We start from the raw sequence: 25,842 nt of genomic DNA, 5'->3' as shown, positions 1-25,842 counted from the left end.
GACAGGCTTTCAAAACCTGCCCTGCCCTTGACCTGCCAGGCAGTGGTGCCCAAGGATACATCTAGAATATAGAAATAGATGCCTCACGGAAATCAAAGCCAAAAGGACACAAGAAAGGAGGAAGCTCCCCACTGGGGCCCATCGACTTCAATGGAATGCGTGTCCCACCTGCGTTTCCCCACCGAGGCTCTTGGCTGTCTGGTTTTGTCCCTTGTCCCTATGCCTTTCTGTGCTTTCTGCAGTGGCATGAACTCATAAGCCCAGTGATGCTACTGTGGGTCATACCTCCCGACCGATCCATCTCAGGACAGCCCTGGGGTTGGTGGATCGTAACTCAGAAGAGAAAACAAGTCATGGAGCTGGGCGTTGTCTGTGATTTCTTGGTGAATCACTGAAAGAAGGGGAGACACCGAGTCCCACATTAGGAGAGAAAAGAGAAATGAGGGAGCCCACACCACGTATCAAGACTCGAGGATAGTAACAGGTTCATTCAGTCGTATGTAAGTATATGACGCTTTTGTGACGCTGAGCGCTTTCCTGATTTTCTCCGGTTTTGGTTTTTGCAGCTCCCATTCCTCAAGGGTCTACACCTCGAGGTGGGCCTACGCCCCCAGGTGGACCTATGCCGCGAGGTCGGCCTACACCGCGAGGTAACTCCCTTTCATTGACAGTATAACTTGTAGGGGGTGAATCGCTCTGATAATTCATGAAAGCAGAATAGATGTCGGCCTGTCCTGGCTGCCCGAGGGGAAGGAATTGGTGGGCTGGAGCCCTCACAGATGGATGGATTGTCTACTTCTGAATTGAGCTGGTTTGCATGACAGGAAGCCGGGCAGAGCATTAATGAGTTATCAGCTGGACACCCCACACCTGTCGTGTACATGTCCCAGCCCACTTCCGGTCTCGTCTACAATCTCAGGGTCCCACCCTGGTACCAGTCACACATCTTTTCTCCCTCATTCCCTCTCAGGGGTACCGTCATACACCAGCCAAGCTACAATGGTGTCTGTACCACCATGATCCCTTCCCATTTTGTGACTTCCTGTTGAACTTGATGGAATTCTAGATTCTACTCCTGGGAAAATACAAGTGCATGCCTGAAGAAGCCAACCAGTGGTCTCTTGTCTGCCCACAGGAGGAAGTAACTCTTGTGGGGGAGTAATTTCAGGCCTCTTGGGCTCCTTCTCCAGTCCTTGGTATCCAGCGAACTACCCCACTGACGTGGAGTGTATCTGGGTGATACACGTGGATGAGAAGTTCCATATAGAACTGGTGATCCCAAGCCTGAAGTAAGCAGTTTTGCCTTTTTCTACGTCAAAGGCCAGATTAGACTGGAATCCATACTTTCCTCAAGGAGGCGGCCTTTCCACACACCTAGTCAACTTGGCATCTATAACAAAAATATCACAAACTGGGTAGCTCCATAAACAACAGAAATTTATTTCTCACAATCCTGGGGGGTGGAAAGTCCAAGATCAAGATTCGGGGTCTGGTGAAGGCCTGCTTCCTGCCTCACAGATGGTCATATTTTCACGATAGCCTCACCTGATAGAAGAGACAAGGGAACTTTCTCCAGGACTCTTTGTAAGGCCATTTGTCCTGTCGTGAAGGTTCTGCCCTCACTTCCCAAAGGTTCTGCCCTCACTTCCCAAAGGTTCTGCCCTCACTTCCTAATACCATCCTGTTGGGGGTTAGGTTTTAACACAGGAATTTTGAGAAGACACGAACTTTCAGCCTACAGCACCGAGTGACATATCCTTTCACATTTTGGGTGAAAATTGGTCTGGTCACCTGAGCTTAGGAGACTTAGAATCATTGAGCTCAACTTCCTATGTGGTTGGAGAGGACCCCAAATACCCCAGGAGCTTCCCTGATCCCAGGCCACCGAGGGGGCCTCAGCTGGGGTCACATACACGAAGACCTCACCCCTCCACTCTCGGGCTGCTCCATCGGGGGGACACTGCTTTTTCCTGGGGCTGAACCCAACCTGGTTCTTCTTCGTTCCCATTTTCTCATCTTCATTCTTCCTTCTTTTTTTTTTTTAATAATGATTTTTTATTATATTATGTTAGTCACCATACAGTACATCCCCGGTTTTCGATGTAAGGCTCGATGATTCATTAGTTGTGTATAACACCCAGTGCACCATGCAATATGTGCCCTCCTTACTACCCATCACCAGCCTATCCCTTTCCCCCACCCCCCTCCCCTCTGTAGCCCTCAGTTTGTTTCTCATAGTCCATAGTCTCTCATGTTTCATTCCCCCTTCTGATTACCCCCCCTTTCTTTATCCCTTTCTTCCCCTACTGATCATTCTAGTTCTTATGTTCCATAGATGAGAGAAATCATATGATAGTTGTCTTTCTCTGCTTGACTTATTTCACTTAGCATTATCTCCTCCAGTGCCGTGTATGTTGTAGCAAATGTTGAGAACTCGTTCTTTCTGATAGCTGAGTAATATTCCATTGTATATATGGACCACAACTTCTTAATCCAGTCATCTGTTGAAGGGCATCTCGGCTCCTTCCACGATTTAGCTATTGTGGACATTGCTGCTATGAACATTGGGGTGCATATGGCCCTTCTCTTTACTACGTCTGTATCTTTGGGGTAAATACCCAGTAGTGCAATGGCTGGATCATAGGGTAGCTCAATTTTTAACTTTTTAAGGGACCTCCACACTGTTTTCCAGAGTGGCTGTACCAACTTGCATTCCCACCAACAATGTAGGAGGGATCCCCTTTCTCCACATCCTCTCCAACAATTGTTTCTTGCCTTGTCTATTTTTGCCATTCTAACTGGCGTAAGGTGGTATCTCAGTGTGGTTTTGATTTGAATTTCCTTGATGGCTAATGATTTTGAACATTTTTTCATGTGTCTGTTAGCCATTTGTATGTCTTCATTGGAAAAGTGTCTGTTCATATCTTCTGCCCATTTTTTGATTTGTTTATTTGTTTCTCGTGTATTGAGTTTGAGAAGTTCTTTGTAGATCTTGGATACCAGTCCTTTATCTGTAGTGTCATTTGCAAATATATTCTCCCATTCCGTGGGCTGCCTCTTAGTTTTTCTGACTGTTTCCTTGGCTGCGCAGAAACTTTTAATCTTGATGAAGTCCCATAAATTCATTTTATCTTTTGTTTCTCTTGCCTTTGGCGATGTATCATGAAAAAGGTTGCTCTGGCCGATGTCGTAGAGGTTGCTGCCTATGTTCTCCTCTAGAATTTTGATGGATTCCTGTCTCACATCGAGGTCTTTCATCCATTTGGAGTTTATTTTTGTGTATGGTGTGAGATAGTGGTCAAGTTTCATTCTTTTGCATGTAGCTGTCCAGTTTTCCCAGCACCATTGATTGAAGAGACTGTCTTTTTCCCACCGGATGTTTTTTCCTGCTTTATCAAATATTAGTTGCCCAAAGAGCTGAGGGTCCATTTCTGGGCTCTCTATTCTGTTCCATTGGTCTATGTGTCTGTTTTTGTGCCAGTACCATGCTGTCTTTGTGATCACAGCTTTGTAGTACAGCTCGAAATCCGGCATTGTGATGCCCCCAGCTTTGTTTTTCCTTTTCAACAGTTCCTTGGAGATTCGGGGTCTTTTCTGGTTCCATACAAATTTAAGGACTATTTGTTCCAGTTCTTTGAAAAATGTCATCGGTATTTTGATCGGGATAGCACTGAAAGTGTAGATTGCTCTGGGTAGCACGGACATTTTAACTATGTTAATTCTTCCGATCCATGAGCATGGAATATCTTTCTATCTTTTTATGTCTTCCTCAATGTCTTTTAAGAGTGATTTATAGTTTCTAGAATAAAGGTCCTTTACGTCTCTGGTTAAGTTAATTCCAAGGTAACGTATGGTTTTTGGTGCTATTGTAAATGGGACGGATTCCCTAATTTCTCTTTCTTCATTCTCGTTATTCGTGTACAGAAATGCAACTGATTTCTGAGCATTGATTTTGTATCCCGCCACGTTACTGAATTGCTCTATAACTTCTAATAGTTTGGGAGTGGCTTCTTTCGGGTTTTCCATATAGAGTATCATGTCATCTGCGAAGAGAGACATTTTGACTTCTTCTTTGCTGATTTGAATACCTTTGATCCCTTTTTGTTGTCTGATTGCTGTTGCAAGGACTTCTAGTACTATGTTGAATAATAGTGGCGAGAGTGGGCATCCTTATCGTGTTCCTGATCTTAAGGGAAAGGCTTCCAGCTTTTCCCCATTGAGAATAATATTTGCAGTAGGCTTTTCATAGATGGCTTTTATGAGATTGAGAAATGTACCTTCTATTCCTACACTCTGAAGGGTTTTAATCAGGAAAGGATGCTGTATTTTGTCAAATGCTTTTTCGGCATCGATTGAGAGGATCATATGGTTCTTGAGTCTTTTCTTGTTGATATGATGTATCACGCTGATTGATTTGCCAATATTGAACCACGCTTGCATCCCAGGTATGAATCCCACTTGATCGTGGTGGATAATCCTTTTAATGAACTGTTGGATTCTATTAGCAAGTATCTTGTTGAGGATTTTGGCGTCCCTATTCATTAGGGAAATCGGTCTGTAATTCTCCTTTTTGAAGGGGTCTTTGCCTTGTTTGGGGATCAAGGTAATATTGGCCTTATAGAATGAGTTTGGTAGCTTTCCTTCTGTTTCTATTTTTTGAAATAGCTTTAGGAGAATAGGTATTATTTCTTCTTTGAATGTTTGGTAGAATTCCCCAGGAAAACCGTCCGGGCCTGGAGTTTTGTTATTTGGAAGGTTGTTTATCACTGACTCAATTTCTTCATAATTAATTGGCCTGTTTAAGAAATCAATTTCTTCCTTTTTCAATCTTGGTAGTTTATAGGTTTCCAGGAAGGATTCCATCTCTTCCAGATTGCTTAGTTTATTGGCATATAGCCGTTGATAAAAATTTCTAATAATCCTTCCAATTTCAATGGTGTTCGTCGTGACCTCTCCTTTTTCATTCATAATTTTAATAATCTGGGTCCTTTCTCTTTTCTTTTGGATAAGTCTTGCCAGTGGTCTGTCAATTTTATTGATTCTCTCCAAGAACCAGCTTCTAGTCCTGTTGATCTGCTCTACTGTACTTCTGGTTTCTGCTTGATTGATTTCAGCTCTAATTTTGGTCAACTGCTTCCTCGTGCATGGATTAGGCCTGTCCCTCTGTTGCTGTTCCAGCTTCTTGAGGTGAGAATATAAAAACTGCATTTTAGATTTTTTTATTCTTTTGAGTGAGGCTTGGATGGCTATGTATTTCCCCCTTAGGACTGCCTTTGCAGTATCCCATAGGTTTTGGACTGTTGTATTTTCATTCTCATTGGTCTCCATAAATTGTTTAATTTGATTTTTGATTTCCTGGTTTATCGAGTCATTCCTGAGCAGGATGGTTCTTAGTCTCCAAGTGTTTGAGTTTCTTCCAAATTTTTCCTTGTGGTTGAGTTCCAATTTCAGAGCGTTGTGGTCTGAGAATAAGCAGGGGATAATTTCAATCTTTTGGTATTGGCTGAGACCTGTTTTGTGTCCCAGAACATGGTCTATTCTTGAGAATGTTCCATGGGCATTAGAATAGAATGAGTATTCTTTGGTTCTGGGGTGTAGTGTTCTATATATATCTAAGAGGTCCAACTCGTCGAGTATGGCATTCAAAGCCTTTGATTCTTTGCTTAGTTTTTGCCAGGGTGTTCTGTCTATTTCTGAGAGTGGAGTGTTGAGGTCCCCTACTATTAATGTATTTTTATCTATGTGTCTCTTTATTCTGGTTAAGAGTTGGCTTGTGTATCTTGCTGCTCCCCTGTTGGGGGCATATATATTTATAATTGTCATATCCACTTGTTGAATACTTCCTTTAAGAATAATATAGTGCCCTTCTGCATCTCTAACTATAGTCTGTAGTTTAAAATCCAGTTTATCTGATATGAGAATTGCTACCCCAGCTTTCTTTTGAGGTCCATTTGCGTGAAAGATGGTACTCCATCCCCTTACTCTCAGTCTGAATGCATCTTTGGGTTCGAAATGAGTCTCTTGTAGACAGCAAATGGATGGGTCATTTCTTTTTATCCAATCTGCAACCCTGTGGCGTTTTAAGGAAGAATTTAAACCATTAATATTAAGACTGAGTGCTGAGAGATATGCTTTTAATGATGCCATGTTGTCAGTAAAGTCTTTGTTTGTATTGGCTGTGACTTTCTGTTCTGTATCACTCTTGGGGCCTTTTTACTTTTATAGAACCCCCCGTAATACCTCCTGTAGGGCTGGTTTCGTGGTTACGAAATTGGTTAGTGACTGTCCATTCTGAAATGTCTTTATTTCTCCATCAATTCTGAATGACAGCCTTGCTGGATAAAGGATCCTTGGCTGCATGTTTTTCTCTCAAAGAGCTTTAAAAATGCTCCCCCAACCCTTTCTCTCATTCCAGGTCTGTGTAGACAGGTCTGACGTAATTCTGATGCCTTTGCCTTGGTACGTGAGAAATTTCTTTGCCCTGGCCGCTTTCAATACTGTATCCTTGGATCTAATATTTGCGAATTGCACTATGACGTGACGTGGCGTAGGTTTGTCGTGGTTGAGCTTGGGAGGGGTCCTCTCTGCCTCTTGGACATGAATGTTTGTTTCCCTTGCTAGATTAGGGAAGTTTTCAGCTACAATTTGTTCAAATATCTCTTCTAGACCTCTGTTTTTCTCCACCCCCTCGGGGATGCCGATGATTCTAACATTGGATTGTTTCGTTGAGTCAGTAATCTCCCGTAGCCAACATTCGTGGGCGTGGATTTTTTTAAGACCATCTTCTATTTTCATTTTTTCCTCTATTAACCCATCCTCCAATTCACTAACCCTTTCCTCTGCTTCGGTGACCCTGGCCATCAGAGCCTCTAGTTTTGCCTGCATTTGGCTCATAGAATTTTTAATTTCTGTCGAATTTGCTCTCATTTCCACCCTTAGGGATTCTATATTCTCAGTAACATTTTCCTGAATACTTTTTTCAAGTCTACTCATCATCTTGACCATTGTTACTCTGAATTCCATTTCTGATAATTTGGTTACATCCATATCCGTTACTTCTGTGGCAGAGGCCACAGACTCACTGTCTTTTCTTTGCAGGGGGGAGCTTCTCCTTCTTGTCATTCTGATGAGGAGAGGTTGCGGGGTTGTCCAGAGCCCAAATTATTGACTGGGTCCCAGGCCGTGCCCCTTGTTTTATAGGGATCTTAGAGATGTGGGCTTCTTCTTTAAAGATTTTATTTATTTACTTATCTGAGAGAGGGAGACAGACAGTCAGCAAGAACGGAACAGAAGCAGGGGAGTGAGAGAGGAAGAAGCAGGCTCCCAGCGGAGGAGCCCGATGAGGGACTCCTTTCCGGAACGCTGGGATCACGCCCTAGGCCGGAGACAGGCACTCAATGACGGCGCCACCCAGGCGCCCTGGGTTGTGGGCTTCTTGATTTTTCAGCCTGCCTTCTGGGGAAGGGGCCTGCCGCGCCGATACTCAGGCAACCCTGTTTGGGTAGAGTCTCCGTGTCCCCTGCGAGGGAGGATGGGGATGGGCGCTCTCTGAGCCGGTATTTCCAGGCTTTTGTTCTCTGGCGGCTTTCCCTGGCGGCCGGCTATGCCTCTTCTGAGAGTCAGAGCAGCAGAGGCTGCATTGTCGCAGAACAGAGGGATTGCGGCCCGTTCTCCACTGATGTTCTGGCCACTTTAACTCTGTTACTGTTGGTGCTGCTCAACCCTGCAGCGTCCCGGGATGTGCGCACCAACCCGGCGTCCCTGCCCTCACTTCCAGGGCCGCCCCGTCTCTGTCCTTTGTGTTTCTAATGCCACCAGCCGCCAGCCGCCCCGCGCGCTCCCGGGTCTCCCGGTCTCAGTCTATGCCCGATTCCGGAGTTCCGTGAGAAGCCTGGTGGCGCGCGCACCCAGTTCAGGGTCTCAGTCTGCTGTTTCGCGGGTGCCGACCGCGAGTCCTCCCGCTCCCCCGTGCAGGTGGCCCGCCAGCCGCCAGCCGCCAGCCGCCAGCCGCCCCGCGCGCGCTCCGGGAGCTCCAGGTCTCAGTCTGGATCCCGTGAGCACACCGGGATTCCGGTGTTCCAGGAGATGCTGGTGGCGCGTGCGTTCACGGCTCACCGGTCTCAGTCCGCTCTCTCGCGGGTGCCGTCCGTGAGTCCGCCCGCTCCCCTGTGCAGGTGGCTGCCGCTTCCCGGCGCCCGAACACGGCGGCTCCCTCCCCCTTCCGTTTATCTTCCGATATCTGTGCACGGTTTACAGCTCTCCTCTTCGTACCTCAATACTCAGCGCTGGAGATGTTCATTTGTAGAGATCCAGATGCATCATCCTGCGTCTCAGGCTGATTCCGTGGTTATTTAGGCTGGTCTGGTACCTATCCAGCTCGACTCAGGGGACCGGCTGAAAAAGGGGTCCCCTACTCCTCCGCCATCTTAACTCCCCTCCCTTCATTCTTCCTTCTGATGCAACACGAAACAAGTCTGCTTTCTCTTGCCTCGAAGAACGTCTCTCATGCCCCTAGTAAGAGTTTTCAGGCACAGATTAAACAGCCTCCTTTCATTCATTCCCAGTTCTTTCTCCACCCGTACCCATTTTTAAAGGAATTTATCCTATTTAAATGCATATTTATATGCATGAATATATATATACACGCACACACACACACCTACATACACCTAAGTCACTTGTTAATGGAAATATTGCTTTTCCTGATAATATTTAACCTGGTTTCATCTTTCTACACTGGGTCCCATCTGGGTCATTCTCTCTTCCTGACATTGTTCACAGTCTGTGTCAGACCTCCACGTGTGGTCATCAGCCTCAGGAGTCAAGGAGCTGAATGGTTAAATGCTGTCTTCAGAAGGGAAATGGGTTGGCGGTGGATCCATCCTCATGGGATGGATCCGATTAGTTTTACCTGATGGCCAAAATTCCTTTCAAATGGGGAGAACAAAAACTAATATCAGGGAGCATTGCATATTGTGAGCGACATGTGTTTTTCATTCACTCATTCCACACCCATGGATTCATTGAAAGCGAGGTGAGCAGATTTGGTTCGATATATTCAAATCTATGAAATTCACCGTCCTATGATTTGGGGGGCATAGAGTGTCATTTTATCACTTCTGGAAAATGGTTACTCCAAACAGCCGCACTGACCCACTCGCCCTGCAATCACAAGGTGACTCTACCAGTGTGAATTTCCTACTATAATTTCAGAATCTACAAATCAAGGAGCTGCTTCCTGTGTTACCTACAGCCAGAGCTTAGTTACTGCCTTACAGCTTTTGATGTTTTTAAGCCTAGATTTATTGGTATTTACCTTTTGTGTCTAAAGACATGAAGTTAGTTATTTTGCTCCAGTGAGACTCCGCTGACGATGAGAGACCCCACAGGACATTCACCTGTGCCTGGAGGCATTTTTTATGGTCCAGTTGGGGGCGCAGGGTTCCACTGTCCCATAGTGGCTGGAGGCCAGGGATGCGGCTGAGTGTCCTACGGTCCCCAAGACAGCCCCCCACAGCAAAGAATTCTCCATCCCCAAATGTGGAGAGCACTGAGACTGAGAAGCCCTGCTTAAAGCTTGCTTCGTTTTTTGTTGGTTTTTTTTTTTTCTATTTCAGCTTCATGGAAATTCTCTTCATACTCGATCTACAAAAATTATATCCACATTTAAAATATGCCATTTCATTCTTACTAAGTCAAGTGTGTCCTATTTTCCAATGAAATGATTTCTCAGTGTCACCTGTTACTGTCACACTATTGTTGCCTTACATATAAATGTTATCCTTTTTTTTTTTTTACTTTAAAAATGGGTTGTGGGGCACCTGGATGGCTCAGTCAGTTAAACATCTGACTCTTAATTTTGGTTCCGGTCGTGATCCCAGGGTCCTGAGATCAAGCCCTGCATTGGGCTCTGTGCTCAGCGGGGAGTCTGCTTGGGATTTTCTCTCCCCCTCTGCCTTTGCCCACCTCTCCACTAGCTCTCTCTCTAAAAAAAAAAAAGGTTGTTTTGAGGTACTTGGCTCTTACTTCATTGGAACAGATGTGTTCTGCAATAAACAGGTTTTCAAGTTCAGTAAATTTGCACACAGGTACAAGTGTAACTGTGTCCATTGTGTTTGTATTATGCAACGAGCACTTGCAATGCCTGCCTCAAGGGCCACCGACTATTGTTTAAAAGCCAATGTGCATATCTTCCATTTTTATCATGTCAGATTAATGTTGATATCTTTAAAATATATTTGTCGAGCCTGCTTTCTGTGCAGGCCCTGGTCTAGGAACGGACTTCTTGTGCCAAACAAGACAGACAGATCTCTGTCCTTGTGGAGTTTACATTCTAGATGGAGAGGCAAATAGTACTTGAATAAACCAGCAACTCAATGGACAATTTCCATTAGAGATAAGCTGATATGTGCTATGAAGAACAATATTTATACACATATGGTAATAGGATAGAGAACAGAGGGGGTGAGGACAGCATTTGGTAGGATGGTCAGGGACAGCTTCTCTGATCACCTAGGTTGGAACCGGGCAGTTTGGGGCATGCGAGGAAAGAGTCCTACTAACAGGGCCTGGGAGTTTTGATAGCAGGCACCATTTCTTCCTGCTCCAGATCCCATTGAGTGTCTTACACAATGAGACCCGAGTGGATGCCTGCCCCCCCCCCCGGGAGTGGCAGAGTTTGAATAAAGAGTCAGGGGGCACTCAGGATACATTTGGGGTAGAGAGGAAGATGGTGGAAAAGACTGAAAGCCAAGGTACCTGAAGGGGGCCGCTCACACAGAGCAGGTGAGACACAGAGAAAGGCTGACTGACTTGGGCCAGTGCCCGGAGGGAAGGACAGGGGGACAAATTGAAGCAGTATGTAAGGGGTCAAGTCCACTAGCGGGACATGTGACTGGAAAGAGGTAACAGCAATGATTGCAGGTTTTGGCTGGATACGATGCAAATGATGATTTTATTTAAGGCATTTCTGCAGATTTCCTTGGGGAGATTTACTGTGCCTTTCCCTCCTCAGAGTAGAGGACATCTATGGGTGCCCTTATGACTTTATTGAAGTGTTCGATGGACGGCAAGTTGCCTCACTCTCCATGGGCAGATTTTGTGCTGGGACAGAACTCACGTTCCTCTCCTCTTCAAACATCATGACCGTGATGTTCAGAAGTGATGCCGTGATCACCAACACAGGGTTTTATGCTCTGTACAACGCCGTTCAGCAAGACGAAAGGGAGAACGGTAGGTATCCTGGTATGTCCCTTGGAGGGACGTTAGATCTAATTTGTGTCCTTTCCCTCTATGAGAGGAGATGCTTCCTAAATCCTAAGTGACATCCACTCTGACACTAACAGCCCCCAGCTGACCCCTCACCCTGCTCTGCCACTCGCTATCATTTTCCACCACCAAAAAATCCTGGCTAAAGAAACAGATGGCTGAATCTCGTATCTTGCATTGGCTCTTTGTGTCGATGGAGGATCCGAAGGAGGGTCTCTCTTTTCCAAAGGAAGAGAAGATGCAGTAGGGGAAATCCTTCTACAATAAACCTACCTCCAGCTTCAACTACCAGCCCGCCTAATTCCAGCCGAATTCCATATAAAAACCATCCAGAACAGACCTCTTATATTCTGTAGCGGGACATGGAGAACATTCTAGAGCTCTCAGTGGATTATGGTGACCATGCAATGTATCCTCTAATCAGGATACTTTTGAGAGTTTAAAAGGGACTTTAAAATAATTAAGAGGCATTGCTTGATCTACAACATTTATAAATCAGGATTATTCTAGGCAAATCAGGAAATCCACGCTACCTAGAATCCGATAGCCTAACGTGGAAAAAATGTGGCCAGGTGCAGGGCATTCTGTAACTGCAGAAGGTCCTAGAGTTTTGGAGACAGCGCCAGAGCTCAGAAGCCTCTGTCTTCCTGTCCCCCAGGGGCATCCCTGAGACTGGTGAACGGCAGTCACAGGTGTGAGGGCCGGGTGGAGGTCTTCTACAATGGCACCTGGGGCACTGTGTGCGATGACAGCTGGGACCTGACGGACGCCAGGGTGGTGTGCCAGCAGCTCGGCTGCGGCGCGGCCTTATCCGCCCCAGCTCAGAGCTACTTTGATGGAGGCACTGGCCACGTCATGCTGGACGATGTGCAGTGCACAGGAAACGAAGCCAAGGTGTGGCAATGCACGCACAATGGATGGTTCTCGCACAACTGCGGGCACCACGAGGATGCCGGTGCCATCTGCTCAGGTGAGCCCCCACAGGGCACAGCACCCCTCAGAGAGAGTCTCGCCCATCAGCAGCCTCTGGGAAGGGAGAGGTCAGTGCCAGCAGGTAGTTACTCAGAAAGGAATCCAGGGCTTCAAGCCATCTTTTTAAGTCAGTTTGTTTAAGAGCTGGATTTCCTTCTTTTAAATTAGTGTGTCTGTAAAATGCTCAAGGTCCCCCCTGCGGCCGCTTGAAAGTTGTGATAGTTAGAGAGAGGATTTGTGTCATCAGACATCCCATTCCTGGATGGACATGCCACGGTGTTGGTGACGGTCCACTGTCCCCTGAGCTGGAGCAGTAGCCGGTGTCCAGAGGGCTTGGCATGTGCCAGGCTCGAGGCTGAAACCAGCGCATCCATACTCTCATTTGACCTTCACAGTCTCTAATAAAAGAAACTGTTACATCCTCATCTTATTGATAAGGCGACAAAGGCACATCCGAGATCACACAGGGGCCCCTACTCTGCTCAGTGTCGCCTCCAATGGGCTGAGCTTGGCTCAGTTACTAAAGCCCCTCCAGCCCCATAACTGACCAAAAGTAAATAAATAAATACCATATTTTTCATGTGCTTTCAATTTCAGTATTTCCAGCAATTAGATGAAACATCGTGAGGCTGAAAAGCAGAGTGTGCCGCTCACCCAGCGGGCCCTCACGTAGGCTGCCTTCCGATCTTTAACCAGCATTGATGGGCTTCGCTGCCACACTCCCAACTGCCCACAGAGAATGCGTTTGATCCTTAAAAAAAAAAAAAAAGTATTTGGTTTTCTTTTGTGAATCACATGACTGTCTTACTCATTCTTTCTCTTGGTCTTTGAGTAGGTGTGGATGGCAATCCGAAAGTAGGACCAACAGGTACTGGTGCTCTTCTGTACGTTTCAGCCCCTTGCCGGGTCTCTGAGTGCTGTCTGTGATCCTGGCTACTCGTTAATCCTGTAATCGTGGCACAGTGGACAGTATAAACCTTCTGTTGCTAATGAACCAGAGCGACACAGCTCATTAGTGTTGACATATCGGTGGGGCTGGGGGCCTACAGAGGGTGGGGAGAGGGCTGGGTAGCGTTCAGGTTCACCAGCAATGTGGTATCTGGGCCCCAGGGATGCCATGCGGGGCACCTGCCGTGATAGAGGGCTAGCTGCTTGCAGGGACGATCGTGCCACAGGTGCTGCGGAGAGCAAGGAAACGAGAACCGCAGGCCAGGTCTCAACAAGCTCTATCAAACCATTCCTATCACACACTTAGCGTGCAGACGTCCCAACTGTCAAAGAGCCAGTCATCTCTGTCCAGAGAAGTCACAGCTTTTGAGTGTCAGTATTTTTGAGTGTTTTAGAGGAGTATCCTGGATAATCGTCCTTGCTCACAGTATCGTTTTTCCTCTGTGTATTTTCGCAGACTCCACTGGTGACGGCCCAGCTACAGGTGCGTCAGCTTTGCTTAAACCCTTCTCGTGGTTTTAGATTTGCCTTATCTTCGATGTTAGCCCTTCCAGCAGCTGGAGGAGGCTCTCTTCCTCTTATACGTAGAAGCTGTAGCACAGAGGAGCCTTTAACTTAAATTCCACACCAAATCCAGTATCAGCCATAAAACGGATGCTTTACGGGACATTGGTGCTGACTTCAGCTGGGATTTGTATGTAATCCCTGGGATCTTCCAACACAACCGGCCAGTGATGAGTCCTGAGAAAGGATGCTCAGGCTTGCATTGTCCTTGGGTCTTTCTGTGAAACCACGTGCTCAGCCCTGTCTGTGCTGTGGGTCCAGAAAGCCCTGTCAGCCCTATGCCACTGCTATTTCTCTGCACGAAGCCCTGTAAGCTTGACAGGACAGGCGCAATGCTCTTCCCTGACAGAGAGCAGCGTCAGAAAATCAGAGGGGTCCCCAAAGCCAACGTTTTTGTTATCAGGCAAAGCAGCCCTGGAGCAAACTCCCCTCGCCCCTGTTCCCTGTGCCCTCTGACCCCTCTGGAAACACCAGCACAGGTGGGCACCTCTTTCTGATGGGGTTTCTTCACCCTTTCTTGCAGATGAAAATTTCCACTGTGGTGGTTTGCTCACAAACAATTCGGGCTCCTTCTCTAGCCCTTGGTACCCTAAAAAATACCCTATAAATGTGGTGTGCGCCTGGGACATACACGTGGACTCCAGGGCTCATGTCAAGCTCACATTTGAAGTGGTGAAGTGAGTAACTATCTGCCATTCTGCTCAGTTTTATAGACACGGGTATCCTGCCCACCACCCCTAGCCCCGCCAACGAACAAAGGCACAAGCGGATAAATAAAAGCCACCTTCCATAGTGAATTCTCCAAAGTGAGGACGCCCTTGGAGGCCCGTTGGGTGACACTGACCAAAATTTTAAAGGCACGAGCCTTTAATGCAGCCATTCTAGTTCTAGAAGATGAGTCTACTGACAAAGGCTCGCACACGGAGGATGACCATGGCAGCGTTCTTAGGGGAGCAGTAGACTGGAAACAAGCTAATGGCCCATCAGCAGGGGGTCGGTTAAACAGGTTTGGGTCCCTCACACACGTAGGGGTATGGCCATGGAATGGTCTGCAGGAAAGCCTTGGACAACAGGGCAGCGGCTGACGTCTGTGCTTAGACTCTGTTTGGAAGGAAACAAAAGGAAAGTGCTTACAGTAGCTGCTTCAAAGAAGCAGAATGAAGCGAGAGGGGCTAGTCAGGGCTGGGAGAAGATTTTACTTTTCACCAAATACCTGCCCATACCACTTAAATTCTGTTCTCTGCGCTTATAATGCGGGTTCAGGAAATGCCATTACATGGAAACTTCACAAATTGGAAGGTTTTTATGAACAGGAAGATACATATGCCTGTCAGCAGGGTCATATGTCCCCCGATCTGTGTGAAAAGATGTAAGTTTCAGGTGGCCTTTCCAGAACCTTCCCTTCCTGAACCCATCTGTGCAGCGCTCATTGGGGGAAAAGCCCCAGCGGACGGAGTCTGAGTGACAGCATTACTTCACAGGTTGGAAAACTTCTACGGCTGTCCGTACGACTTCATTGAAGTCTTTGATGGCCCGCAGAGCGAATCTTTTTCTCTGGGAAGGTTCTGCTCTGGGACAACCCCAATATTCACCTCCTCCTCCAATCGCTTGACGGTGGTCTTCCACAGCGACGCTATCGTCACCAACATGGGCTTTTACGCGTCCTATGAGTCTGCGGTGCAAGACGAGAACAATACTGGTAGGTGCTTTGGTCGTTTTGGTCCTGGCCCTGCCTGGTGATGAAGGCGAGGGTGGGTGGCTGGCTCTGACGGGGCACCCCCGCTCCCTCGTTTCCCCCCGCGATCTGGCTGAGGGAAGTGGTTGAACACCCGGCTCGGCCGTGGAACGTGTCCACGCACATCTCCGATACTAAACTCCTCACCCAGCACCGAGGACGGGTCTCGCCTGATGCTGTCTCTGAGCCTGTTCCATTCAACACACACCTGTAGTCTCTTTGCACCTGCTTCCAAATGTGGCCCAGCCAGAGCAGCCACAAACAGGGTCGGCATGCCTGGTGCTGCCCGCCCCACACCGGGCTTCCAGGCACCTCCTTTTGCCTCTGTCAAGTAGACAATTACTGTCTGGGGAAAAAGCTTTTAAAAATGCCCCTCGGAAAATCACACAGATGTGAGAGATCGAACCCAAATTACCTCTTGCGGCCACTTTAACCCTCGGTGGCTCCCTCCCCACGTCGGACAGGAGAGCTGCTCACCTAAATGCCCAGGTCCTTCCTCGAAGCAGGGACAAAGGGGAGTGCCCAGAGCGTGACCCGAGCCTGTCTGCCTTTGCCAGATGTGGCCCTCAGGCTGGCCGGCGGTGGCCACCGCTGCGAGGGCCGCGTGGAGCTGCGTTACAATGGCACCTGGGGGACAGTGTGTGATGACAGCTGGGACCTGCGTGATGCCCAGGTGGTGTGCGGGCAGCTGTCCTGTGGCAGGGCGGTGTCGGCCCCCGGCAGGGCGCATTTCCACCAAGGCCTGGGCCCCATTGCCCTGGACGATGTGGAGTGTATGGGGACGGAAGCCAGGCTGTGGCAGTGCCTGCACGGTGGCTGGTTCTCCCACAACTGCGGCCACCACGAAGATGCCGGCGTCATCTGCTCAGGTGGGTCTGATTCCAACACCAGCGGGGGGCGAATGGCGTTCCCGACTAGTCAGAGCAGGAGGGATCCCACTGTCACTGTTACCCCAGCTTGGGCCATTCGGATGTTCCTGCACGGTTTCTGCCCACCTACCACCCACGCTGCTTTCCCCCATACTTTCTTTCACGTGGCCTCTTCTTCTTTCATTTACATGAAATCGTTTGACAAGGAAGTTCTATATTCCCACCACACAGGCACAGGCAGGGTCACTTGCCATAAATAGACAATACATACCAATAGACACAGCGGCAATAAAACAAAAATTAAACAATGAACTATCTAATCTGATCAATTCATGCCCACGCATCTCTGAAAATATCCTTAATCAGAATGGAACTCAATTCAAAATTTTAAATTGTAATGCTATATAAATATGTAACTCTTAAAATAGAAGATGCACCATCTCAAATTATCTCCCGTCCCACCAGCGATGAGTCATGCCTCTGGGAATCATCTCTTTGGTTCATCCCTCTTGTTGCCCAGGTGACACAGAGACTGCTCTTAAAGTCACCGAGCTGGGAGCCCAGGTCTCAGCCCAGGGCTGTTACTCTTCTGTTTTATCCCAGTTGAGTTTCCGCAAATGAATTCGAAAGCCCCCATTTATCTCTGCATCCTTCTGGGTTTGGCTGGGAAGAGGCAAAGTTGTTTAGCAGCTAGACCTGGCCACAATGACGAGAGGATGGAAGAGCAAGCAGGGGTGGGGGTACTAGAGGTTTCTGAGAGGAGAAGAGAAAAGTCAAGGGGCAGAGGGAGTGTTGAAGCCAAGCAGGGGCAGAAGCCACATGCTGAATGTGACATCTGAGGACGGGGCTGGGAGCCTGAGGAGCAGGGAGATGTGGAACCAGAACCCTGGACAGAGCTACGAGAGGTGATGGGGACAGAGTTCTCCTTCACCCTGGCCCTTTGGCTCCCTCCAGGTGCTGACGTTGCCAGTGTGTATCCTTGGCACGAACGTAGTTCTGCACTTTGCAAACTGACACTTGCTCTGGGAGGCAGGACCCACATACCCAGGAAGAATTACAAAACCAAACCAACTGGAAAGATAGGCAATCCACATAAAGCAACCATCACTGTGGCCCGTTTGGCTGAGGGGGGACACATCGTGACGTCCAGCAGCTGGACAAAAATGAACCCAGTGACCCAGGACATCTAGTGGTTGTAATCATGGCAACTCAGGGCCGTTCTCAATGCCCAGATTGGGTGCGGTCTCTCCCCTATCTGTTTCAAATAAGCAGATCAGCCTCTCGGGTTTGAGAAGAATGAAAGGACGTGACCTACGCTCACCTTTTGATTTATGTCTCTCCTAGCCTCCCTGCCTTACTCGACACCATCAGCTGCTGTGAGTTACCCAACTTCAGGTAATTTCTCTTATTCCCTATTGAGTAACTGTAATTTATCTTGGCAAAGTCACCCTGGGCACTAGGGCAGCAATTCAGGGGCCAAATGCCCCGATCTGTCATCCTGGCTTCACCAGTTACGAACTGTGGGGTCTTGAATGAATCTCTGAACCGCCTCGTGCCTCCTGCTGGAGATAAGGGTCAGGAGAAGGATCATAGCATTTGCCTGCTACGGCCATGCTGGGGCTCAGCGCTCTCCGTACAGAGAGGATGCAGCGGTGCCCACCGTGCGGGGCACGTGACGTAGAGGCCGCCAGCTCCTTCCGAGCACTGCAAGGAGCCATCTCTGTAGGTACGGCTTTCTACCTGACAGAATTACAAAGAATGAAGAAGCTGAACACGTCACTTGGTCTTTCCCTGACTCTGTGACCGGCTCCATCGTTGGCACATTTTAAATTAGGTCAGGAGCCTGTTCGTGGCAGAGTCTCTAAGAGTAAAATACAACACGCAGGGGACTTTGGAGGAAGAAAGGACCCCAAACCATCAAAGGACCATGAGAGTAGGTTATACTGAACAGCAGGGATGCCCAAAGAATGCTTTCTTTAAAGTCTATCTGCTTAAAAAATCTGTCAACCATCGTGCTCTGATTTTCTGGAATGCACATCAGCTGCGTCCTCCCAGTGCACGCACCTGCTGGGCGATGGAAGCAGCACCCCCACCGAGCAAAGACGGGGAAGGGAATCAATCTAGAATCAGAAACTGTACATAACCCACAAGGCGGAGGGCCCACCGACAGTTAACTGAGAGTGAAACATGTTTGACACTTAAGACGTTGTATCCTGTTCTTTTGTGTTTCACTCTGTCCTTAGCATCCTTGCCAAGGCCGACAAAGGTGCCCGCGTCGGCAGGTAAGCTGTTGCCCTCTCCTCAGTTGCCTTCCCTGACTCGAGTTTTAGCTCAGAAATGCTCCAGCACGACTGCTGTGGGAGATGGTGTCCACGCTGGAAACACTCCTTCAAAGCCACTGGTGGGCGCCCAGGTGCCTGCTGCCGGGGGGAGGGCCGAGGACGCCTGGGTTCGCCTGGAAAATCTGTGGTTGGAAGGTGAGCGACAAGAAGCTGTGAGATGCACAAATGGCTTCTGGGGACTTGTCTGGAGGGCTGACGGTGGCCCGCTCACCCCAAATCTCCCCACCCCGCCCGTCGCACTCTCCCACCATGAGCTGTCCTGTGTTCTGAGCCTATCCGGTCTCTGTTCCCTTCTGCAACCCTGTCCTTTGAAGATGAGGGGCAGCCCGGAATGACTGCCCTGTGTGCTCCCAGGAGCGTCCCCACATATGTGGTGGCACCTGACATGGGAACAACATAGACAGAAGCTATTGCTGTTGTCAGTTGGCAAGCGTGTGCAAGGGCACATAGAGAATATTACACACACACACACACACACACACACATACACACACACACACACACACACACACACACACACACACACGAAGTGGTATGTGCATGTTAGCTTCTCAGGAAAAATCCAGCAAACCCTGTGAGTGCCAGACACCAAAATTCACCACACACCGTGAAAGAGAAGCGGCAGCTCTATGGTGAGGTGGGTCTAAGCCAGCTAAGGAGCAAGACCCGTCTGCTAAGCCGCTGTCACCTCCGGACACGCAGGAACACCCAGGGCAAAAATAAATGAGTGAAACGAAGTGAAAAGGGGAGTACATTTGTTATCACTGATTATCAGCGGACAGTTCCCAAGAAGGGCTGGCTCTCCTGGTGGCCTTTCGGATGAGCCTTGATGGAGGTCGTTGCTCGGACTGTGCACCGAGGTCCGGACCTGCGGCGGATGACCGCGTGAAGCAGGTGCGAGGGCCGCGTGGACGTCTACCACGCCGACAGCTGGGGCGAGGCGTGTGATGACAGCTGGTCCACGGAGGATGCCCACGTGGTCTGCAGACAGCTCGGCTGTGGCCCGGCTGTGGCCGCGCTCCCAGGGGCCAGCTTCAGCCTGGGTCAGGTGGCGTCCTCCTAGACGATGTCAGCTGGGCGGGAGACGAGTCCACCCTGGGGCAGTATCCTCACAGCGGCTGGCTCACACACAGCTGGGGGCACCAAGACACGGGGGTCGTCTGCTCAGGTGAGGACAGGTCCCTTCTGGGCTGATGGTGGAGCGGCCCGGGCCAAGCCTGAAATCTGCAGATGGAGTCTGGAAACGTCTCCACGCCTTAAAGCTTCCCCAAGTCCAGGATAGATTTCTGTTCTCACTCTGGAAGAGTCGCCAGCTGCTTAAGGCATGGAGGGCCCCCTTCAACTGGAGTGACTCTCAAGGTTAATCAGCTGTAAAGTCATCAGTAATGGTACTTACAAAGCTGGCGGGAGGATGAACAGAGACGTTCCACGGGAACGCTCAGTCAAGCATATGACGCACTGTAAATGCACATGTTAACTATTTTGTTGGTGGGGGTATTTTAGATCCTAAGGCAAATTCTTTCAGAATCACTATCTCAGAGGTTCAGGCCAGGCTCTAAAAACCCCGGCGGGACAGCCCTAGAGGGTAAGAACAACTGTTTGCACGGGCTTGTTGAGTCGCATTTAAACTGAGACAATGATCTTCAAACCACTCAACCGCCTTCATTTCTATTGTTTTTTTTTTTTAAGATTTTATTTATTTTTTAGTGGGCGGGGGCAAGAGGGGCAGAGGGAGAGGGAGAAAGAATCTTAAGCACACTCTGCCCTCAGCACAGAGCCTGATGCAGGGCTCGAACCCACGACCCTGAAATTATGACCTGAGCCGAAAGCAAAGTAGGACACTTAGGCTGCGCCAGGCAGGTGCCCCGCCCCGTTTCTATTATTAAACCGCCCCTGTGTTCCCCTCCATCTCTGCACATTCTGCAGCTGCTGGGCACCCAGGGATCTGTGAGTTCACTTCCAGTTTATCTACTGATTGGTGATGAGCCATTGGTGCCAGGGCCCCCACATGAGGTCTCCCTCACCACCCTTCCCTTTCCTTGACCATGCTCTTAGCTCCAGACCTCTCTCAGAAGGCGAGGGCCCAGAGCTGCTTCCCATTCCCACGGGGCCCTACTCTGTCCCCGGAGGAAAAGCTCTTCGGGGTGTCAGCAGGTTTGAGGTCATTCTTCCCGTGTAGGAGATCTCCGTGTCCGCAGGACTGAGACACCGGCTCCTGACCCCAAGTGGTGGCTCATGCCACAGAGGTGGTGGCAGGCCAGAGAAAGAGGGAGGCTCTGGGGGCAGACATTTCCGGACTGCACCTCCAACCCCACCCGGGCCCCTGGATGCTGCGGCTGAACTCTGTGGTTCTAAGAAGCTTTCTGGGCGGATGGGGCCGTACCTTCACCACCCCAACAGCCACTTTCTTTCTTTTGTTGTCTTACTCTTCACCAGAATAATAGGTACACATGCGTGGGCTGCCACCACATTTTAAATGCTAACTGTTCAATGAGAGATCGGACGGGGTTGTTGAAAGGCAAACTCACGCACGTGACGTAGATGGTATTGAGAAGATTATGCAATTGCATTGTTGGTTTGGAATGCCCTTATGATGACTGTTTTCTTTTCCACATGCGCAGTTTCTTCAGCTCCTGGGGAACAGTCACCTGTTTTCCATCTGATAGGTAACTTTTCCATTCTTACGTTTTGTAACTTCTTTTCTGAGGCTGGCGTTTGACAGAAATGTAGCCAACGTAATTTCCCTGGCCCTGGTGACGTAGGGAATCAAAGCTATTCTCATCAGAGGCAAGCTGGTGATACAGTGGGCTGTCCCCGCGCAGGGACATTTTCAAGGACAGCCAGCCAGCCACCCACCCACCCACCCTCAGTGGCAGCACTGAAAGGCCTGTAGGAAGGCCCTGACCCACACGGGGCTCTTGGGGCACCTGGGGGTCGGGGTGTGACCACCGCTGGGGCCTGCCTGCCACGCAGGTGGTGTGCCGGCAGCCGGGCTGCGGACCGGCCCTGGCGGCCCCGAGGGGCAGTCTGTTTGGTGGCGGCTCAGGCCCCATCTTCCCAGACGATGTGTGCTGCACGGGCCACAAGAGCAGCCTGGGGCAGTGCCACCACCTCGGCCTGTCGGTCCATAACTGTGGACACCATGAGGATGCCGGGGCCGTCTCCTCATGTACCTGAACTCTCCCCGAGCCCGGGTACCTTCCTCAAGTGGCAGAGCTGGACCTGCCAGGCAGGCCAAGCCCGAAAGGCTGGGGCTTCCAGGTCATGAGAACACTGGTCCCGTGTGCCTGGGATTTTCCCAGAGGTAGGGCTGGAAGTCCCCTGTCCTGGGAACCCCCTCAGAGTCAGCGAACCCAGGATACTGGTCACACTAGTCTCAAGTGCTCCTGATATCACAGCCCGTTCCCCTGCTCCTGAGAAGAGCAGAGATCCTAAGAGCAAAAACGCGCCTGGAAAGCAGGAACTCGTGCCCCCGCTTGGGGCGGTTTTCAATTTCCAGGAATGATATTCCAATGTGTGTCAATGTCATATACTTCTCGTGAAGGACTTTCTCAGAGAGAGCTATTCGCGAATGCTCTCCTGATTGGCTGAGTGGGGATTTTCTTGCCATTAGTGACAATTTCATGCAACCATTCCAAAAAGCTGAATGAACATTTAACACCCCTGCTTGGTTACCTTTTGCTAGTAAATGATGCGTGCAGCAAACATCTGTGACCCCCACCCCACGGCCCAGAGCCACCCGCTCCTCAGAGGGTCGGGGGAGACAAGGTCCCCAGACAGGGAAAGATGCAGGCGAGGTGAGGATAGTTCGATCCCACCCTGTTGTTGGGTAGTTTTTTAAATCCGTAGAGTGAGCCTTGGATGCTACGAACAAGGTGTCTCTCCGTGAGACTCGCAATCAAAATGGCATCTGAGTGGCTACCGACAGCTCCTCCCTGGAAAAGCTCAGATAGATGCTTCCGATTAGTGTCCATAGTCGGGGTCTCCCCAGCTGGGGTAAAGGAGGTCGTAGAAACGCAGGTGCCTCTGCCGGGCCGTCCCGCACCAGCACACGGGCACAGACGTCGGGCACAGACGTGGGTTCCCGCGCGCACTCAGCTGGTGCGTCCGTGAACGTCGAGCGAAGGTGCGCCTGCACTGACGTGAGCACCTTGGGTTTTCTCTTTCAGCTACAGAAGCTGTCCCGGAACCCACAGAAACAGATCCCACAGTCGGTAATCCTTTTACTGCTGTTGTCAGGGCTTGCTAGGTATGAACACTCCCAGCGGACTTCCTGAGGCTACAGCCAGGAATGTCAGTGCCCGCGCGGAGAGGTTGCAAGAGGGCTGGCCGCTGGTCTAGTCACTGCTTCTAAAATTTAGCTAACTGTGAACCTGGGCCAGTGTATTAGTTTGGCCTAAAGAAAATAATGACAAGTTGAATTTGACCTATTTCCATGCTGTTGCTTAGCAATTGAATGACCCAGTTCTAAAATCGGTATCTATCCTTATCCTTGCAATTTCCTATTTTCAAATGCAAAGGTGGGGAATGAGGGAACGAGTTATCTGAAATCAGAGCGAGCCTGGAAAAACCAGTCACTGCACTTGTAAGCACTAGTGTAACTTTTCCCTATGGGTCTTGGAAAAAGAAAGCGAGAGGTGGTGGAGTACCGGACTTTGGGGTTGGCTACGGTAAAAACTGCAGAGAAGTCCTATTAGGAATTACTCGCCGGAAGAGCTAATCCCATCCCACTAACAACCCTGAGGCTTCCCCAGACTTGTCTGTCATGGGGTTGGCGGATGGGAGGAGCTGCTGTGAAGGTACACCACAGCGGCACGTGGGGGACCGTGTGTGATGACTTCTGGCCACCAACGCAGCCCAAGGCGTGTGCCGGCAGCTGGACCGCGGGCAGGGCATCAGAGCCCTGGGGAATGGCCACTCTGGGGAGGGTGTGGGGAGCATCCTCCTGGATGATGTGCGGTGCCGGGGCAGTAAGCCCCCACTAGGCCAGTGCCGGCCCCCGGGCTTGCCCATCCACGACTGTGGCCACCATGAGGATGCCGGGGTCATTTGCCCAGGTAGTCACTCTTGACTTTCTCCTGACGTTGCCAGAGCCATGGCTCTGGGGTAGGTGAGGGGGACATGGAAATGAATGTGAGGAAGCTCAGGCCCCCTCGGGGTCCTCCAAACACCTGCTTACAGTCCCTTCTCAACATTGGTTCCAAGAAGCCTCTGGATCCTTCTTAGCCTCTCTGAATTTGCTGATCTACCCAATGCTTGAACCAACATTCACGAGTTCACTTTAGAGCCCTCAGTCTCTGCCCTCTTCAAGGATGTACCAGACTCCCCATTATCCACCCACTGGGGTAATTGCTCTTCCTAGTCTTTGGCTTAAAATTCTGTTTTGAGCCAGAAAGCTGCTTTTGTGGAGCTGCTCTGGGGAGTTTCATGAACAAAACCCAGTCCCTCTCACCTGGGGACCCTTTATGAAGGCATCGACACTCTTTCCTCAGTGGTTTCAGATGGTTTCCCTCTCTCCTTTTTTTAATTCAACCCACGTTCGCGTTGTCTCAGGCGGCCAAACAAGTAGGATTACAAAAGCAAATCAGATGAAATGAAAATACCCACTGCCCGGCTTATCTTAGTTTTATAGATCAAAGACAAAAGTAATAGGATTCCGTGAAGGCATCCATTTAAGATAGTGCTTGATCTCTTTACCTGCGCCAGGCACAACTCTACGTGAAGACGCAGAAGTGAGCACTGCCGACGGCGGTCCTGCCCTCACGGGGCTTCCTTACCAGGGTGAGTGGTCAGGGTCATTTATGCATTTCAACCACAATAGGTCATTCACAAAAGTACCATTGAGTCAGGAGTCCTACTATGCCTGATTACGGTAAGGAGTCACTCTCCTTTCGTATTCAGACCTTGGTGCTAAGGTATGAACTAGTTGTTAGGTTGTTGAAAATGAGCAATCCGTGTTGGAAACCTAAGGTCAGAATTCAGGAGGGTTCTATACTTTGCAGCCCTAGGAAATATTTGCCCTGCATGACATCAGAGAAACAGCCTTTCTGACCCACGCGGGGAGGTTATACTGTCCTCACAACCAACAGCCATTCTCACCTCCCCCTTTGTGCAGTCCTAGCTCCAGTTCGATCTCATCCAAGAGTCCTTTCTTATTTGTAATTTCACATTTCAGAAGTCTTCAGTTTTTGTGTCTAATTTTAGTACAGCTGAGGCATACATGTCTTACGTAAAAGGGTATCTTCTAAATTTTCCATTTGTGGGGGGGGGTTTGTTTGGATTTTCTCTTATTTTGATTTTGGTTTTGTTTTACAATTTCAGCATCAGCCACAGAAATGACCACATCACCTGGTAATTTTATTTTCGTTCTTGCTTTATATAAATCATAGATGGCTGGAGGGTCTTGCCTATGGTTAGGGTGGAAGTTTATACATGACCAGAAACTAAATATCAAGCTCACATCAAACTAACATAAGGTGCTCACGTATTTACTGAAAGCTTAGTAACTCGGGCAGATAGAGAGCTCATATCCCTTCTGTATGGAGGACGTCATATGCCCACTGTGCGCCCTTGGACCTCGGTACACCTGCAGATCTCTGAGTTCAAGTTATAGTGACATGAGCCTCCTTCAGATTCACACATTCGGGAATTCAATGAGTTCATTTTTTTAATAGCACAGGACTTCTGGCATCATGGGCAAAGCTATCCCTGTAATCTGCATTTTCAGAAAATAACAGAGTACCCCATCTCTCCTGTGTGTTTCACAATACAGTACACCAACCCAGTCATATGCAAATGTTTAAAAATAATTTGCATGACTAGTTGGGGAAATACCATAGCCTTCTCTTGAAGATTCAGCCTGTTAGCCCATTAAAATCTCTGACAAGTCCTGTGGTAAAGGACCTTTTTTAACACTTGGCTTGACCCAGTGTTTCTTGAATTTCTTTGACCACTAAAACCTTCTGAGTAGAAATGCGGCATCACAGAATTTGGAGCCCAGGAATCTTGCCTTATTTTCTGGCTCTAGCCAGACAGTGGGTGACAGTGGGCAAGTCCCCCTATCTCCCAGAGCCTCCTTTCTTCATCTGTAGAACAGGAAGAGGAAGCTTGTCCTGGAGATTGGGTGGCACAGCCCAGCGCGAGC

General features: G+C 49.2%; 1 protein-coding gene across 1 annotated transcript in view; it reads left to right on the top strand.

Annotated features, from left to right (window-relative positions):
- LOC148109753 (scavenger receptor cysteine-rich domain-containing protein DMBT1-like) overlaps positions 1-25,842 on the top strand; it is a 118,362-nt gene that overhangs the window by 75,145 nt on the left and 17,375 nt on the right. The window contains exons 36-50 of the mRNA XM_087862502.1: positions 567-650; positions 1,136-1,289; positions 11,015-11,232; positions 11,927-12,238; positions 13,076-13,108; positions 13,646-13,672; positions 14,276-14,429; positions 15,234-15,451; positions 16,045-16,379; positions 17,700-17,751; positions 18,600-18,638; positions 18,770-18,833; positions 19,593-19,704; positions 23,590-23,755; positions 25,020-25,049. Of these exons, the coding sequence (XP_087718628.1) occupies positions 567-650; positions 1,136-1,289; positions 11,015-11,232; positions 11,927-12,238; positions 13,076-13,108; positions 13,646-13,672; positions 14,276-14,429; positions 15,234-15,451; positions 16,045-16,379; positions 17,700-17,751; positions 18,600-18,638; positions 18,770-18,833; positions 19,593-19,704; positions 23,590-23,755; positions 25,020-25,049 (1,998 nt within the window). The remainder of the gene's footprint in view (positions 1-566; positions 651-1,135; positions 1,290-11,014; positions 11,233-11,926; positions 12,239-13,075; positions 13,109-13,645; positions 13,673-14,275; positions 14,430-15,233; positions 15,452-16,044; positions 16,380-17,699; positions 17,752-18,599; positions 18,639-18,769; positions 18,834-19,592; positions 19,705-23,589; positions 23,756-25,019; positions 25,050-25,842) is intronic.

Source organism: Ursus americanus, chromosome 6, assembly GCF_024610735.1.
Source record: "Ursus americanus isolate L20-20 chromosome 6, mUrsAme1.1.p, whole genome shotgun sequence".
Lineage (NCBI taxonomy): Eukaryota > Metazoa > Chordata > Mammalia > Carnivora > Ursidae > Ursus > Ursus americanus.
This window is presented reverse-complemented; position numbering and strand designations above follow the sequence as displayed.